This window comes from Anarrhichthys ocellatus, unplaced genomic scaffold (genome assembly GCF_004355925.1).
Source record: "Anarrhichthys ocellatus isolate YVR2014 unplaced genomic scaffold, GSC_Weel_1.0 scaffold3, whole genome shotgun sequence".
NCBI lineage: Eukaryota > Metazoa > Chordata > Actinopteri > Perciformes > Anarhichadidae > Anarrhichthys > Anarrhichthys ocellatus.
The window spans coordinates 16,609,807-16,625,278 of NW_022280033.1; the positions used below are offsets into that span (position 1 = coordinate 16,609,807).

Below are 15,472 nucleotides of genomic sequence, written 5' to 3' on the forward strand. Positions count from 1 at the left end.
CACACACACACACACACACACACACACACACACACACACACACACACCATTCAGGATCAGCTGTTGGCTATCATCACACCTCAATTCTGTCTGCTTCTCCCCCGAGAAAGAAACATCATTCATCTCAACTCACACTTCTCAAAACGCTAATAATTATTTAACATTATTAAGGACACAGACATGACTCCATCTTTAACACAATGTAGACACTAGAGTCTGACTGATACCCATTTAGATATCCATCAATGTATTTCCTGTTGAAGTTAAGTCCAGTTAGTTCACTTTTTATAAACCTACTGTTGGGCTGTTACATCTATGAACATGCATGATATAGTTTTGTATGCAAAAAGTTCATCACTAAAGTAACTAGTAATTAAAGCCATACATGCAGTGGAGTAAAAAGTGCATTATTTCTACAACAAAGCATATAAAGGAAATATTTTGGCAAAGTACAAATCCCCTAAATTTATACTACAGTACAGTACTTGAGTAAATTACTGAGTGAAACTATAAAAAATATCGTGACACCTTACCCTAAACTCTTGTAACATCTTCTCCAGACAAAAAGGTTTTTTAAAAGGATCCAGATCCTCATGTACACTGCAAAATCTCCACTGACCCTTTTCAGTGAGACTCATTGTGAAAAAGCAATGGAAGCAGAAAGTCTTACTGTATCTTCTTAAAACAGAGAAATAAACCAATATCAGCAATTGTTTGCCTTACCGGACTTCAGGCACAGGGAGTCCTCTAACAATGCAGTCCAATTGGACCTTGCTGCCCTCGGGAACCTCCCTGCTTTTCAGTTTCTGGATGAAGAAAGGAGGCTCACACGGTGCCTCCACTGGGTATGGACTTTCCGTCAGGGCACAGTTTTCAGCCTCCTGCTCCACCTCCTGGGAAACATGGTCGTACTGCGGCTCCTCAGTAATCCTCCTGTCCTGAAAGTCCACATGCCCAATCCCAGAGTCCAGCTGGGCCTCTGGTTGGTGGCTAACAGCAGGGCTGGCTCTCTCCTTCTCCACCTCCACGGGCACGACAGAGCGCTCCCTGTTGTCTGGGCCGAGGGGATAAACTGTCTCATCGTTCTGGCTCTTGTTCTGGTTCCTACTCCTGTGGGATTTGGACGATTTCGGTCGTACCCGTTTGGAGCTGTTGGCCTTGAAGAGCGAGGAGAGCTCCTCAATGAAGTCCGCTGCCTTGTTGAGGAACTCTTTCTTGGACTGGTTCTCCGGACCATACGGGGCGTTCCTCCCCGCACTGTCAAACTCGTTGAATCCCTCACCGGTGTCCCTCGTGTTCCGGATCATGTTTTCCTGCCGTGCGGACGCTTTGTGCATCTTTCTGTCTGATGTGAATGTTGTGTGTGTTGCTGGCAGTTCTTTGAGTTCAGAGGCTGGCTTGGTAAAGGGCACAGCGGAGGGGGCAGGAGAGGAGCTCGCAACAGATGGGGGTTCAGAGGAAGAGGCTGAGGAGATGTTGGAGGGGGTTAATGGCGGGACAGAGGCCTTGACCTCTGCCCTCTCCTCCTGAGGCTCATGTCCGATGGCCTGGCGGGCCAGGTTCACACTCTTATCCAGCTCCTCTTGGCTGAGGAAGGCCGAGAGGTCAGGGAATTGGGGATCATTGTGGCCCACAGAGTCCTCGGCCTTGCCTTTGAGTGACGCGTAGATCTGAAGGTGTGAGGAGGAAGCGTCCGAGCGGCTCATCTCGCTGTGGCGCTGCTGGGCTCTGGCCTCCGCCAGGTAGCTCTCTCTTAAGACCTGAGACAGCGACGGTGGCTGGTCAATGTTGTTCTCCTGCATGCTTTGGAAATAATGAAAAGATATTCAATAACATTCAACACACAATTCACTTCCCAATTTGTGTGGAAAAATACAAAATACTCATTTTCCAACACATTAGTGAAAAATAAAGTGAATTGACTGTTCACCGTGATGGATGGATGGATGTCTGCAAGTTAATGTTCAGACTGCACTGAAAAAATTCCACCTTCTTAAATGTGCAGCTTTTATTTAATTGCTTTGATAGGAAACTACAATCTGTGTGGTTTGGACTGTTTATCAGACCATAAAGCAAACAAGCAAGACGTCCACTTGGGGCTCTTTCTCTTATGTTCTCTTATGTTATATAACAAACGATTAATCCGTTTTTCAGATTGAGAAACTAATTTGCAGTTTAATTGTAAGTGGAAGCCCTAATAAGCTGTAATGTAAAGTATACACAAGTTGCAGTCAATAGCAGTTGAAAGCGGGGGATATGTGGTAAAAATAGTTTTTTATTTTAGCCTAATTTCAGCCTTCCTCTCGGCTCGACAGGGTATCAGGTTCATGCACTGAAACCAGAACTGGAGGGATACAGGCAGGCTTCCACCTCAGGCCAACACTTATGTGATGTTTAGTCTTTGCACAACTCTTTGACACTAGGCATGAGCAAGTTATTGAATACAGACACGAGATAGGGCACACATATGCTACTGACACTCAAATCAGCGCAATTAGGAGAGGCAGTGATGCCCTTCCAACGGACCCGAAGCTGCAGCTGTTGTGTACATTAATCCTTTGCAAACAGGCTCCAAGCCCACCGAGTCATATCTAATAATAGCGAGGGGTCAGTTTACACCAAGAAAATCAACACACACAAAAAAAGCAGTAGCCCCTGCATCCCGCGAGCCCTTGTTACCGTGATTTTCGATCAGCCACAACAATCGCTGATCAGATGACACAAACGGAACTATAATGATCATAAATGGGACACTGCTGAGTGAGCTGACACACCGTCACAGCCCACGCAGATAAAACGGGGCCCCTGGCTAAACACAGCAGCACACATCCAGGCAGGTTAAGATAATTCAATTTAACGTTCAAACAGAAGTAAGCTCGAGCCTGTCTGAGGCTCAATGTCAGAGATGTTCCGAGTCTAAACACGGCATATGAGGCTGATGCCAGAGGACAGTCCACAGCACACTGAACAATTACATTAGGGGGTGGTGTGTTTTACCTTCAGAATGAACCCCAGCTGGCCCCTGTGAAGGACTGGTAAATCCTCAGAGTGCACCTGTGATTCTGGTCTTCTGAGGGAAATCTTGGACACAGGCAGCTGCCCAGCCTCCCCGGCTTCAACACACAGAGTTCACCTTGGAGTTTACGGGAAAGTATGAAGCCGAGAGCAGCTAGGGGTAACCTGTCACCAGTACAAGTAGCAACATTTGTCAGTGCAGTAGTCGCAGGTTATTTTGGGGAGGCCTGGCCCATGTGTCTGGGTGGCGTCCCAGCTCATTGGCCAAGGGGGGGGGGGGGGGTGTCATGCTGTAAAGGGATTCCTCCTTCCTCCAGTGGTCCGTCACAGACCTCCATCCTACACAATTAGAAGCCCCTTGTTGAGCCTGCCAGACACTAATGCAGCAGAGTCACAGGAACAGACCAGTTTTTTTTTAAAGCACCGATGTTGCATAAAGGAAATGAATTTGAGCCAAGTGGAAGTTTATTCACAGTTCAGTTGTTTCAACATGGACATTTGTTGCAGCTTGTTAGAGAGAAAGTAACACAGTACATCAACAACAACGTTTGGCATCTGCAACGAGTCGGACTTTCTTCTACCGTTTATCAAAATGCCTTCTTATTCAGGAGAACATTTGTTAAGACCCAGATTTAAAATATTGAATAGTGAGAAACAAAACCACCTCCGTGTATACCCATGATGAATGAAATGAGCTTATTTGAAAGACAATGAGAACCATTTCCAAAAAACCCACAGACGGAAAACGAAAAGCAAGCCTGAGCGTCTATTTACACTTAAAACAGTGTAAGACCTTTGTATCAAATACTTCTATTCAAGTGAATCATTTAACAAAAACTGACCACTATGCAGAGACCAAAAACTATCTACATCCTGAACAAGGCCAGACATGTGAGGAACGTTTAATGCACAAGCACGCCAGACAATATTTGCATATCATTAATTCTGTAAACTCCATGCATCCAAGCATCATTTGATATATTTACAGTTTAGGGACGCTTTAGGCAAGTTGTCAAACAAACTGAAGTAAAATTTTGAAATTGTCAAACACCACTCTGTGGTTGTTTAAGCTGTCTGGCAAACAGTGTAATGTCCTACATGCAAGGCTGATATCTAAAGTTAGAATTTGATTCAAGTCGAAGAAACAAACAAAACAAAACAGGTCAGCTCAAAACTTGCTAGTTTAAAAATAAAATAATAACGAAATGGCTCAGTGGCTCAGCCGGTATGCAACATTAAACAATGCCAGCATGGATCCAATGCATTATATATATATATATATATTGAAGAAAAATTGCAAATCCTCTTTGGCGTAACAGGAAAATACAATCCGGTTTACCAACACAGTAAAGGCAACATGAAGAAGAGAATCATAGCCGAGGTCGGCGACTTAGCTCCCCGCGTTCTCGGGTCTCCTCCCGCTCATTGGAGTCGAGTGACGCCACTGGGTTACAGACACAGTGGGTGAAAACTGAGGGAGTTGTAGTATTATCACACGGACAGTATCATTAGCAGCAATAGAAAGTCTCAATTAGCCCAGTATATCAAAAAGACACTTCCATGTTAAAGGTTAGGAATGAAATACCCATCATCGGCGTATCCATCGGTAGGATATCCGATCAGAAGGCACCGTGAAGGCACTCTTCAAATGAGGAGAACATGAAGACACCCATCTCAGAGGAACAGCACCACCATGGAAGTCTGTGTGCTTTTTTTGTTTTGTTTCAGTGCAGTAAGATTAAGCTTCTGCTACACAACTCAACATCATGTTCTCTTTTTTTTGTGTTGTTGTTCACAGTGTTTTGTAACCTTGAGTCGAGAGATGAAACTGACACATGTTGTCAACATTGTAGCTAGTCCAGTGAGCCAACTCGTGATAAAGATGTAGGAGGCACAGTAATAGTTCTGGGGACGAATCTGGGGACTCTGCTATCAGGAGTCATCGCTGGCCCTTTTGCGAGACTGGTCACCTCTGGAAGACAAAAAAAACATCGCGTCAGTGATTTAAAAGTGAAGGGCTTGATCAAAAGCCGTGTCTGTATTCAGACTGTGAGACTGTGCCCGAGACCGATGCTTCGGGGAAAAAACAGACCGAGGAAATCCGTTCATGGAGAGCTCCAGCTGTAACTTCTGGTCATGAGCGGCGTAGTCGGGCAGCAGAGACTCCACAGCAGGAGGGTTTATTTGGGGGATAAACCCAGAGAAGAGAGCCGGGGCCAACAGGGCCCAGTCTGAAAGAGAGGGACATGCGCAGTGAAGTGGAGGAAATAAACCTATACGGTCGGTTTTGTTTGGAGACAAAAAGACAACATTAGCTTGCAGAGACGCACTTAAATGACATTAAAACGGACGATACAATACTCGGTGGCGATGACCACGGCTCACCTGGTCGGAGGCTGTGGAGGCCTTTAACCACACTGGCCATTGTAGATGGCTGCACTTGAAACGGCATGGAATGTGCCTTGAGGAGGAGAGCTGAAACAAGAAAAGAAGGGAGGGAAGGAATGAAGTCTTCTGCAGGTGCATCGTTCCTAAATCCTGAACCAAAAAACTCCTGTGCTTTCCAGCATCAGAGACGACAGCACAACAGGCTGAGACAAACATCGGCCCTTTGATCTAGTTCACACGAGGAGGAACAATTTTTCCAATGTCATGATGGTCCATCAGGGCTTCAAATGAAGCAATACACTCACGCATCAGTGTGTTCACGTGTATTTCTGCGACGTGATCGGCAAACAGCTTCATCAGATCCTCTCTCAGGTCTCTGTTCAGCTTGGACTCGATGTAGAACTTGTTCTGAAAACGATGAACACGAAAAACAATTGAGAGGAAGAGTGATACCGTAGCGCAGGGTTAAACTTCACTTAATAGTCCACGGTCTATGTCGCCTTTACAACAGGTATAAGACGGAGAAACAAAAGATGCCTACCAAGTACATAAATACAGGAACTATACATTGAAGAGAAGCTGTGTATTGCGTCAGCGCAACATTGAAGTTCTCAATGAAGTCCTCAGGTGGGCTGGCCTGGAAAACAATAACCAAAGTTTCAGTCAACATCTTAGTTTCTGTGTGTGCTGTATATAATACGTCCCTTGTATTTGGATTCTCTTACTTGTAGATGAGTGGAAACCTGTTGTAGATGATTTGTTATTTTCAATGTCAAATCATTGTAGAGCAGCTCAGAGTGCTGCTGACAAACACACTTGTAGACGTAACTAGGAAAAACAAAACAAAAGGAGAAACTCAGACCGGTAAAACAAACCCAGCAGTTCAGTTCAACTCAAACTACCAGTGATGCTCGTGGCCACTTTATGGGGGTTCCTCGAGGCAAAAGAAATCACATACTGTAGGAAAATGTTGCCCAGCTCAGGTGTGTGTGTTTACCTGTAGATCTGTGCATAAGAAACAGAGATGTGGTCTGTGGGGTTCTGGATCAGCAGACGGTCAATTGCCTTCTCCAGGTTTGGCCAGTGGTTTTTGCGGTAGTCTTCTACAGCCATTGCATTAAGAACTGAGTGAAAGGAGGAGACGCTGGTCAGGTTTGAAATGACCTGTTAAATCAGGGCAAAGCATTCTGCTCGAAGCCACCAGGCCGAACAGACCAGGAACGTGCCAGTGCAGCGGGCCGAGCTGCTGAGTGACCACAGGAGACCAGGCCCTGCGGTGACAGTGCCTGCTTTAAGTGTACTTACGGAACTTGGAAGTAGAATCAAGGCTGAATTTTCCCTCAACAGCGGCTGGCGGAGCCCTGCAGTCAGTCTCGCTGACTTCGCTGCTTTCACTGCTTGAATCCGAGTCCATGAACTTTGACCCGGTGGTGCCGGACCACGGTTTCTCTCCTCGGGTCCCAGGTTCTCCTCCCGGTACCGGCGGACAGGCGGACTGCGGGACTGTCGTTACATCCGAGAGCTGGCTGCTCAGATACGTGCGGACTTTACTACTGCTGCTGCTGCTGCTGCTGCTGCTGCTCGCACAATAGTTGTGGTTGTGATCGTCTTTTAGGTCCAAACTGTCATCTTCCATGGCCTCCATTTACACCCGCGGTCCTGTGTGCTGTATAAACATTTTAACATTTAAGAATAACGACAAAAAATCAAGGATAAAGACAAAAACTGTCAGGCGTCTTTGGCGGTGTCCATCTCGGTTTCGCTGTTAACAGCATTTTTACGACACGTCGTAACACCGAACAGCTGAGGGAAAGAAAACTGGGAAATGTAGTTCCAAAGACTTAAATTAAAATAAAGTTCTTAAGCTTTTATTTATGGTAACGTTAGTCAACTGGACCGTGCACAAGGACTAAATATGAATGCACCGACCGCCAACATATTGACGACTAGCCAGATATTACAGCGAAATTACAGGTTATAATGACACCTCATATTGCCATTCCACGCATGCGCAAACTCGGGGCGTTTAACAATGGTATTCCACTAACTACATGTTTACCCTCCCCGACGTTATTGGCACCCTACTGAAGTTAAAACCTTGAATGTTGCACTGTATTGCTGTTATAGACACTTTCCTTGGAATATAACAATTTAACAAATGTAACTCAGTCGTTGTCTCTCTTAAACCCTTCGACTCTACACGATTAGAAAGCCACATGAAGTGAAAAGAGGAACTGTAAGGGTGAACTCTGACACGCTAGGTGGCGCACTTTTCTCGCCTCGCTCCTTCACTTTGAGGATGTTGATGTGAATTGATTGGATCTGTTGTGCATGAAATAATAGAAAGAAAGTCATTTTTCATTTTTTTTTTTACTGAGAACCCAAGAAGAGATAACCCCTATAAAGATGTAAAAAAAAAAAAAATCTTATTTCCTTATACCGTAAACAAAATATGACCTTAATGTAGATGGTATGTTAATTATGTTGGCTAGAGTTTACCTTTATCCACTACATTCACTCAAATATGTCCATCTACCAACACGTGATCTTTACAGGCAGTAGAATCCTCTGTGTAGTGAATGTTTTAACTTTATAATCTATGAAAAGTGACATGGGCAATAAAACCACTTTGATGCCATTTTTGAACTCAAACTCATTGAATATATTCCTACGGTTTAATAATACAACTTAGAACCTTGTACAGATATAAACTAGCATCTACTCTTGGAGGAATATGTCTCACAGAGTATAAAAATAAGAGGCTTGACCATAAAAAAGTAGCTGCCACATGTCGGAAGGAACACCTTTTCAATAGTTATATATTTAACATACAAAGCTTATGACAACGTAGGAACATGGTGATAAAGCGTTCTTTGGTCTAAAATGAAAAAGTACTGTTCTGAATTCTAGCTTTTACCCTTAATGAAAGGGCAGCGCTGAACTTTTATATTGCAAGTTAGACAATGTGTTCAAGTAAACCATCTAAAGATTTATGTACGTGTCTGAAACTCATAGTATCCCCTATTTAGCAGGCAGGAGGCGTATATATTTACACGTTTTCCAATTGGAACATGAAGCAACTGTAAAACACATCATTAGACCACAGCAGAGTTCACACCATGGACTGAGACATTCAAAGTCTTTGCCTGTAATGACTGCAATTTAAGAATTAAAGCTTAATCTAGTGTTGCATTATCGGCACGCTGCAGTGGACGTCTCGGAAGAATTTCTCAAAATGTGAATAAAAATGAGACGACCACATGAAAAGAAGTCTGAACCAAAAACAATGACTACTGCATTCTAATTAGTAAGTAGTCTACAGCATGATGTTTCAGACAATGCTCGTGACCAAACTGGGCACAGAAAACAAAACTTGCCGTTGTCAAGCAATTTCAACTTTATGAAAAATAATAGTACGGTTGATGAGTCAAAAATATACAAAACGTATATATATATATATATAAAAAAAAAAAAGACAAGTAGTGCTTTGTCGACTGGGTACGTTTACATTTAAAGGTGTGTGGTGCTTCGCGTCTTTTCAGAAGTACTGTCTGTCTGCACACTCGACTCGGCCTCATTGGCTAAAGAGCGTTGCAATGAGTCTCTGAGACAAGTCTCTCCCTCCGCTGCTAGAGTGTCGGCGTCTTCCGGCTCGCTGTCGTCGTCGTCGTCGTCTTCGTCTTCTTCTTCAACCCCATCTGCACTGCACTCGGACTCGTCACTGTCGCTCCCACAGGAGCTCGACGTCTCGTCTTCAGAGTCGGAGTAAACCTCAGCCCCGTGGAAGATATAGTGATTTGGTGCTTGGAACAGGTACTGGCCTGCTGTGTGAAACAATACAAAACAAGTTTACAAGAGCTGAAATCAGTATCTGGAGAAGATTTAACAGAATTTATAATTATTTTGGATTGACATGCATTTTGTGGCTGCATGAAGGGAAAAAAAAAGAAGCTCTAATTAAATGGGATGAATGGTTAGCAACTGTGTTTTAACTCACCGCTGTCTCACTTTCAAATACATCAAAATATAAAATTATAATGTATAAAAATAAACACACACACACACACACACACACACACACACACACACACTTGTTAATTATAGTAAAGAGTGTTCGCTCCACCATAGTCTAAACTTACTCTCAAGGCGTTTGCTGATTGGACTTCTGTTGATTCGACTCATCCAGCATCGTCTCCGAAATTCAAGGTTGGAGGTTTGGCTCTTTACTTCAGCGGTCTCCTCTTTCGGCGCGTCCTCTGCTGGCAACTCTGAAGGCTCAGCCGTCTCTTCGCTGGGACACTGAGCATTTGGACAAGGCTCTGGAGGTGGAACATCGTTACCAGCAGTGTCTGTGACATTCAGACTTTCCGTCTCCTCTGAAGGCTTAGTTACAGAGTCTGTACTGTGCTGCTGCTGCTCCTCCTGAGCGGCATCAGCAACAGCAGGCAAGGCCTCGCTCGGTGGCTGTTCTGGTAGCCGGGGGGGCTTTTCTGTGGTCTCAGTGAGTCTTACAATGTTGTAGCAGAGCTGCTCAAAGTCTCCACCCAACCGATGACAGAGCTCGTTGACAATGACGTCACAGTCGCCGAGTAGCTCCACGTCAAAGTTGAGATGAGGCAGCTGCTCCCTATTGATCAGGATCTGAGGCACTTCATGTGGAATGGAGTCTGAACGGGATGTAGAGCAAAAGAAAAGGTTTTGTATTGTATGTTTGGGTTAAACACACGCACAATAGAAACACATTGGCTATTGCGTAATTCTTACAGAAAACATACATCCATCCATCCATTCATCTGACAAACGTACTTGGGATGAGGGCAACTGGTCGGACTTTAAGTGAAGAGCCGATGACGATCAAGAGGTCCACCTCGTCCTTATCCTGTTTCATGGCTCTGTGGAACATTTCTGGAAGATTCTCTCCGAAGAAGACAATGTCAGGTTTCATGATCGCCAGGGGAATATCTGGACAACGTCGACAACGAGGGACAACCTACCGAATGATTTCACGTTGTTAGCATTATAACAAAATATTGTTAAAGGAGGGCCATGGATATTTTAATCTTGCATTGATTCAACTTTTTCCAGTCTCAATACCAACACGATACCTGGGCTTTGGGCATCAGTACCGATGCAATACCGGTGTTTAATTAATAAGCTCTATGCCTCACTGTGTGGAAGTGACTGGGATCAGTATTTATGACTACGGCAACATCAATCTGATAGTTTTTTTTCTAATTTGATGAACAAGCCTTATTTGCAGTATGTTAATGAGACAACTTTTTACTGTTATCAATACACCACCACCACCACTACGTAAACTGTGTGCAAAATTGACTGTAGAGTTGATTTCACTGATTGATGCTTTCAAGCTTTCAAGTGTTTTAACTGCAGTACATGTCGACAACACTGATGACAGTAGTATGGATTTACAATATGTTGTAGTTACGAGTAACAAAGCACTATAAATACTACCGACATGATTCCCAATGGTTGTTTTTTTTTTTTTTATAATAAACATACAGTGCAATGAGCACCAATTTTCTTTTTCTCCCCATCTGAAATTTTGGATGTCCAACTTATATCTCGACAGCCTTGCCAACGGCAGGTTTATTTATTTATTTTTTTCAAAGACCCTTTTGACTGCAGAGAATTGCAGATGGAGCTCATAACATGAACAATTTCTACCTTTAAGCCAATAACGCAACGCAGCAATTAAAGATGGTTGTTGGTTACACCTGTTCGACAAGTCAAAATGTCTGTGGTGAAAAGGATCAATTCATCTTTAGTTTCACTCCAAATTGCTCCTCCTGGTGCTTTGCTCCACTCCTGGAATGGTACCGCTCCAGCTCTAGTTCTGACACAAAGTGTACAAGATCTCTCACACTGAAAATGTATTCACGTCAGCTTCCTTGGGTCCTTAAATTCTACAATGGAAGATGCTTGTTTTATGCAATAACCATGAAACAATGGATTTCCATTGTTGCAGGTTTTGCTTAATACGTAGTGTATCCACTAGTGTCCAGCAGTGCATGTGACTGTGTTATCTTGGAACAGTTTGTAATGAATAAATACCTGGTTAAAGATGTCTTCCCTTATAGCTTCACAACCCATTTGGTCTTGACAGACGAGACAGGAAGCAGTTGCAAACGACCCTGCAATAAAAATGAATGTTGACTTTCACAATCCTCATGGACAGAAATGTATAAAAGATAAGAAAGATCCATCTATAAGCTGCATCACTCACCATGACACTGGATAATCCGCTTAACTCCAGACACTTGTTCTAATGTATCAATATTTTGTGTGTAATTGCGCAGCAGCTTCCCCTGCTTGTCCAGCATAGATATGAATTTGTGACAGGGTGAAGGCTGGAACTGGCCCGGGTAGATCTCCTGTAACAAAGAGGATGCATTCAACTCTTGAGGACTGACTCCAAGGCTTGCTACGGTATGATCTTGAGTTTAATAAAGCCTTGAATATGTCTCTGCAGAGAATGTTTTACAAAGTCTTAAACAAGTTCTGAGTCATTATTTAAAACACAAAATAAACACCAAAGACATTTTCGGCACAAAGGGGTCTTAGGAGGGTGATTAAATTGTTTATTTTTCTATATTGTTATGAAATTTGATTTGAAGTGGACACAATGAACAAACCTTAGCAAACTTGAAAAAGGGTCTCGGGTCCCGTCTGAAGTAATCAATGTCGAACATAGCTTGAGGGTCTGGAAGATCAGGAAAATCTACAGCAAGCCGTGCATAAATTCCATCTCTGGAGCGAAAATCTGGTATTCCACACGAAACTGACACCTACAACAAAAATACAAAATACAAGCATGCTGACTGAATAGCATTAACATTGGTACTCTGTATTCACTCAGACACACAGTAATTCAAACAGTACAACTGTTAAATATGACTGTAAATGCATACCCCAGCACCAGTCAGCACAAGGATCCTTTTACTTTCATGGAGTAGCCTGACCACATCTTCTAAGGTGTTAATATCCTTCCGCTTCTTTCTTTTCGGAGGTTCTGAGATGTTGATGATAATCTGCCACAGTGTCATGTCATCTAAATCTGGAGGGAGGACAGTCTCGGGCAGCAGATCCCTCAGAATGGTCCTCGGGTCTGTGTCTCTGATGTGTTGCTGGATGAAACTGTAGGAGCCTGGCCGAGAACACAACAACTCAGTACTACAATGTAAATGATAGTATTAACTATTTTCTTCTTACAAAGTATATCAAATCAGAGGAGTAATTAAAGCAGCTTCAAGCAAAGTTTTTTTTTTTGTCAAATGCTACTCAAATTCTCCCAACCAGTTACCTATTTGCGGTCGAGGTGCCCAGTCACTGGAGCTCGCGTGTGACGACCTGTCGTCGTCGTCGTTGATGATGTGGTCCGGCGTGACGGCCAGACCGTTGGAGGGAAGATCGTCATGTCCGAGGAAATCTGATTACAGAGAAGTTTGTCAAATGAATAAATACAACTAGAGATACGTGGAGGCTATCACTAATAATCACGATGCTCATTTACAACCCATACCCATGGTTAACAGCCTCGTTAAGGGACGGAGATGTAACGTCACCCGGCTAAAGAATGCTAAGTGTCAATCAAAAGTTTAGTGAAGGAAATAAAACAGCGTCGTGAAATCCCCACATGACGCTTCACGGACAGTTTTCTCTTTCATGTTTAGCGTCAACTACGGAAAAGTTAAAGTTGCAGTCTTGAGAAGTAACGTTAACTTCCGCCTCTCTGAAGTTCAACGCCCACACGTTCAACAAACACACTGTGTTTACCGTTACCCAGAATGTCACGTTAATTAACGTTAACGTTATATTCTGTTTCAAACACGCCGGTTTAACTGCTAAGTTGGTAAAACAAGCATTGTCCCACAGTAAGTCGCGTAACTACGTGAAGCTTTGTTAAACGTCCGTCTCTTCACATACCAGCGCTCTCCTCCGTCGTCCCGAGTACCGCGCTGTCGTCTAGCTTCACGACTGGTTTGTGCGGCTCGGAGACCAGCAGTCCCAGTCCATTGTTGTCTCCGCCTAGCGCCGCTGGGGCCTGCTCTACCGCCATCGCCGGCTTCGCTTCCGTCTCCGCTGTTTGCGTACAATTCATCGCCGCCTCCCGGCTCTCTTTGGCCCCAGAGACACACGAGGATAGGCCCTCTTGAGCGACTTTGAATCCGTATTTCTTTACCGGGCTGATTTTAGACCTTTTTGCGGCAGGTTCTTCCATATCGGATGCGCCTGAAAAGGCCATTCCGAGACTAGTCTCTCCGTCCGCCATCTTCAGCCCGCAGAGCCGCTGAGCAGATCCTTCCTCTCGGACAGCTGTCTCATTTGCATTGCGCACGTGACTTATTCTCCACCAGTCGACACGGCTGGAACGTCCCCCTTTTACGTCTATGACGTAAACCACAACAAAATATTGCTGCCTTCAAACACTGTCAGAGTAATTGTGAAGTACTCATGGCCGAACAAAGTTGTGAATAATGCATAGACGTCAAAACTAATAATAAGGTATTTAAGGTATTTAAATAATAGCATATAAGCTTTGTCAGTAAAAATATTATATAGCTTTCGTATTACATGAATATGTTTATATTTTAATAACAATCTCAATGCCTCCTGCACACTCATCCATTTAATGTGGCCACATACTTTATACCACATGATAAGTAGCCCAGTCGCCAAAAACATGATTTTATACAGAGTTGATTATTGTGTTTTTTAATTTTGAAAGCTGCTTTTGCCTTAATACCTCGCCTCCATGAATTGTCTAAACTTCGAGCTGAGTGTGGAGCTGTAGCTTAGACACCTGAATGCAGCATGCGTCATGTGGTGAAAACGGACCGTTGAATTGTCTGCACAACTCAAGAGAGATCTCCCTCGACAACCAGTAGGCCGTTTCCCATTGCTTACTAGAAGCTAGCTGGTAAAATAAAAAAAAGATAAACTTTGAACATATTTTAGTGACTGAACCACAGCTGCAGCGAGACTATCAGAAAGGCTTGAACCGAACATCTGTGAACCAGGACAGCAGACAGTCAAGCAGCTCCGTGACAAGAGACCATACACATTTCAAAACAGATTTATATGGAGACTATTTGGAACAGCAAACCAGAGGACCTGGAGGATTACTACGGGTTGTTAGGATGTGATGAATTGTCGTCGGTAAGTTCTTGCCTGTGGGTTTAAGGATCAGCCTATTTGTCGAGTGAAATAGGAGTTGTTTGCATCTACAAACCAGAACATCAGGTTACTGATTGAAGAATTCAGAAGTTAAAGATGACGCAGAATGCTGGATGTACGCAACATATCAGCCACCTGTAAACCTAAAGAGTATTGAATTATATATGCTCCAGAGGTTAGTCTGATCCAACAGAGACCTGTTGAAGCTTCAGCAAAAAGATGTCAGAGGAACTAGTCGTGCGTCATAAAGTGCCTGTTTCGTATTTTTATTTTTTTTACAGCATTTAGTACTTAATAATTCATTCTTCAACATGGTAACATGATGGAAACACCAGAATTACCAGTCGAGTAGCCTGACTATAATGGCAACATCACGTTGCATGAGTAATGCTTACCTTGCCTGTAGCACTAAAAGCAGTGCTTGCGTCATAGCAGGAATAAGCTATGCATCTGTCCGTCTCTAAATACAAGATCAGCATCGATCAATATCATTTTCAAAGTAACATAAAAAATAAAATTTTCAGAAAATCAGTGTCTATATTGCCCTGACATGTATTGATTTTGTTTTGTGGCCTCACAGATATATGTGCGTACATTCTAATGTGTTTTACCACAGTGAGTGATGTCCCCTGAAAACCTAATAAGTGACTGATTCCTGAATTTCAAATATTTAGATTGGCAAAAACTCGTTTTTTTTTAATGTGACCTCTTTCCTTGCAGACTGAACAGATTAACAATGAATACAAGATCCGAGCTTTGGCATGTCATCCTGACAAACACCTAAACAATCCCAGAGCAGGTAAATATGTGAACCATTGCTGTGACACGTTTATATTTAAAAGGAATTTTCAGATACAGACAAATAATAGAACTA

The 15,472-nt window shown here is 43.3% G+C and overlaps 4 protein-coding genes across 6 annotated transcripts in view; 1 reads left to right on the top strand and 3 right to left on the bottom strand.

Moving 5' to 3' along the window:
* Positions 1-3,214, bottom strand: part of mypn (myopalladin) — a 16,462-nt gene extending 13,248 nt beyond the window's left edge. For all 3 annotated transcript variants that reach the window (XM_031840720.1, XM_031840713.1, XM_031840727.1), the window contains exons 1-2: positions 2,998-3,214; positions 724-1,803 (exon numbers count right to left, since the gene is read on the bottom strand). In XM_031840720.1, coding sequence (XP_031696580.1) covers positions 724-1,802 — 1,079 coding nt within the window. In that variant the 5' untranslated portion in view covers position 1,803; positions 2,998-3,214. The remainder of the gene's footprint in view (positions 1-723; positions 1,804-2,997) is intronic.
* Positions 3,215-3,458: 244 nt separating this feature from the next.
* Positions 3,459-7,161, bottom strand: cacul1 (CDK2 associated cullin domain 1). Its single transcript, XM_031838271.1, has 8 exons — positions 6,709-7,161; positions 6,401-6,527; positions 6,129-6,231; positions 5,945-6,040; positions 5,709-5,811; positions 5,401-5,490; positions 5,108-5,246; positions 3,459-4,987 (listed from the first exon to the last, which is right to left on the bottom strand). The coding sequence occupies exons 1-8, from the start codon at positions 7,046-7,048 to the stop codon at positions 4,948-4,950; spliced, it is 1,038 nt and encodes a 345-aa protein (XP_031694131.1). The 5' UTR covers positions 7,049-7,161; the 3' UTR covers positions 3,459-4,947.
* Positions 7,162-7,461: 300 nt separating this feature from the next.
* Positions 7,462-13,891, bottom strand: sirt1 (sirtuin 1). The gene is made up of 9 exons (XM_031840112.1): positions 13,348-13,891; positions 12,725-12,850; positions 12,333-12,568; positions 12,057-12,209; positions 11,648-11,795; positions 11,476-11,555; positions 10,210-10,393; positions 9,543-10,070; positions 7,462-9,227 (listed from the first exon to the last, which is right to left on the bottom strand). Exons 1-9 carry the CDS (start codon positions 13,691-13,693, stop codon positions 8,914-8,916), a joined length of 2,115 nt encoding a protein of 704 aa, XP_031695972.1. The 5' UTR covers positions 13,694-13,891; the 3' UTR covers positions 7,462-8,913.
* Positions 13,892-14,257: 366 nt separating this feature from the next.
* The window catches only part of dnajc12 (DnaJ (Hsp40) homolog, subfamily C, member 12), a 2,754-nt gene continuing 1,539 nt past the window's right edge, over positions 14,258-15,472 (top strand). The window contains exons 1-2 of the mRNA XM_031840123.1: positions 14,258-14,580; positions 15,319-15,397. Coding sequence (XP_031695983.1) covers positions 14,503-14,580; positions 15,319-15,397 — 157 coding nt within the window. The 5' untranslated portion in view covers positions 14,258-14,502. The remainder of the gene's footprint in view (positions 14,581-15,318; positions 15,398-15,472) is intronic.

What these genes read in the sequence shown, in the direction of transcription:
- cacul1 (XM_031838271.1), bottom strand. Translation starts at nt 7,048, where the DNA reads ATGGAGGCCATGGAAGATGACAGTTTGGACCTAAAAGACGATCACAAC. An exon ending in AGGTTTCCACTCATCTACAA is followed by an intron (nt 6,041 to 6,128) that starts GTAAGAGAATCC and finishes ATTGTTTTCCAG; the next exon opens with GCCAGCCCACCTGAGGACTT. An exon ending in TTCCTGTATTTATGTACTTG is followed by an intron (nt 5,812 to 5,944) that starts GTAGGCATCTTT and finishes CATCGTTTTCAG; the next exon opens with AACAAGTTCTACATCGAGTC.
- sirt1 (XM_031840112.1), bottom strand. Translation starts at nt 13,693, where the DNA reads ATGGCGGACGGAGAGACTAGTCTCGGAATGGCCTTTTCAGGCGCATCC. An exon ending in GGCACCTCGACCGCAAATAG is followed by an intron (nt 12,569 to 12,724) that starts GTAACTGGTTGG and finishes GTTCTCGGCCAG; the next exon opens with GCTCCTACAGTTTCATCCAG. An exon ending in ACCAGTTGCCCTCATCCCAA is followed by an intron (nt 10,071 to 10,209) that starts GTACGTTTGTCA and finishes CATCCCGTTCAG; the next exon opens with ACTCCATTCCACATGAAGTG.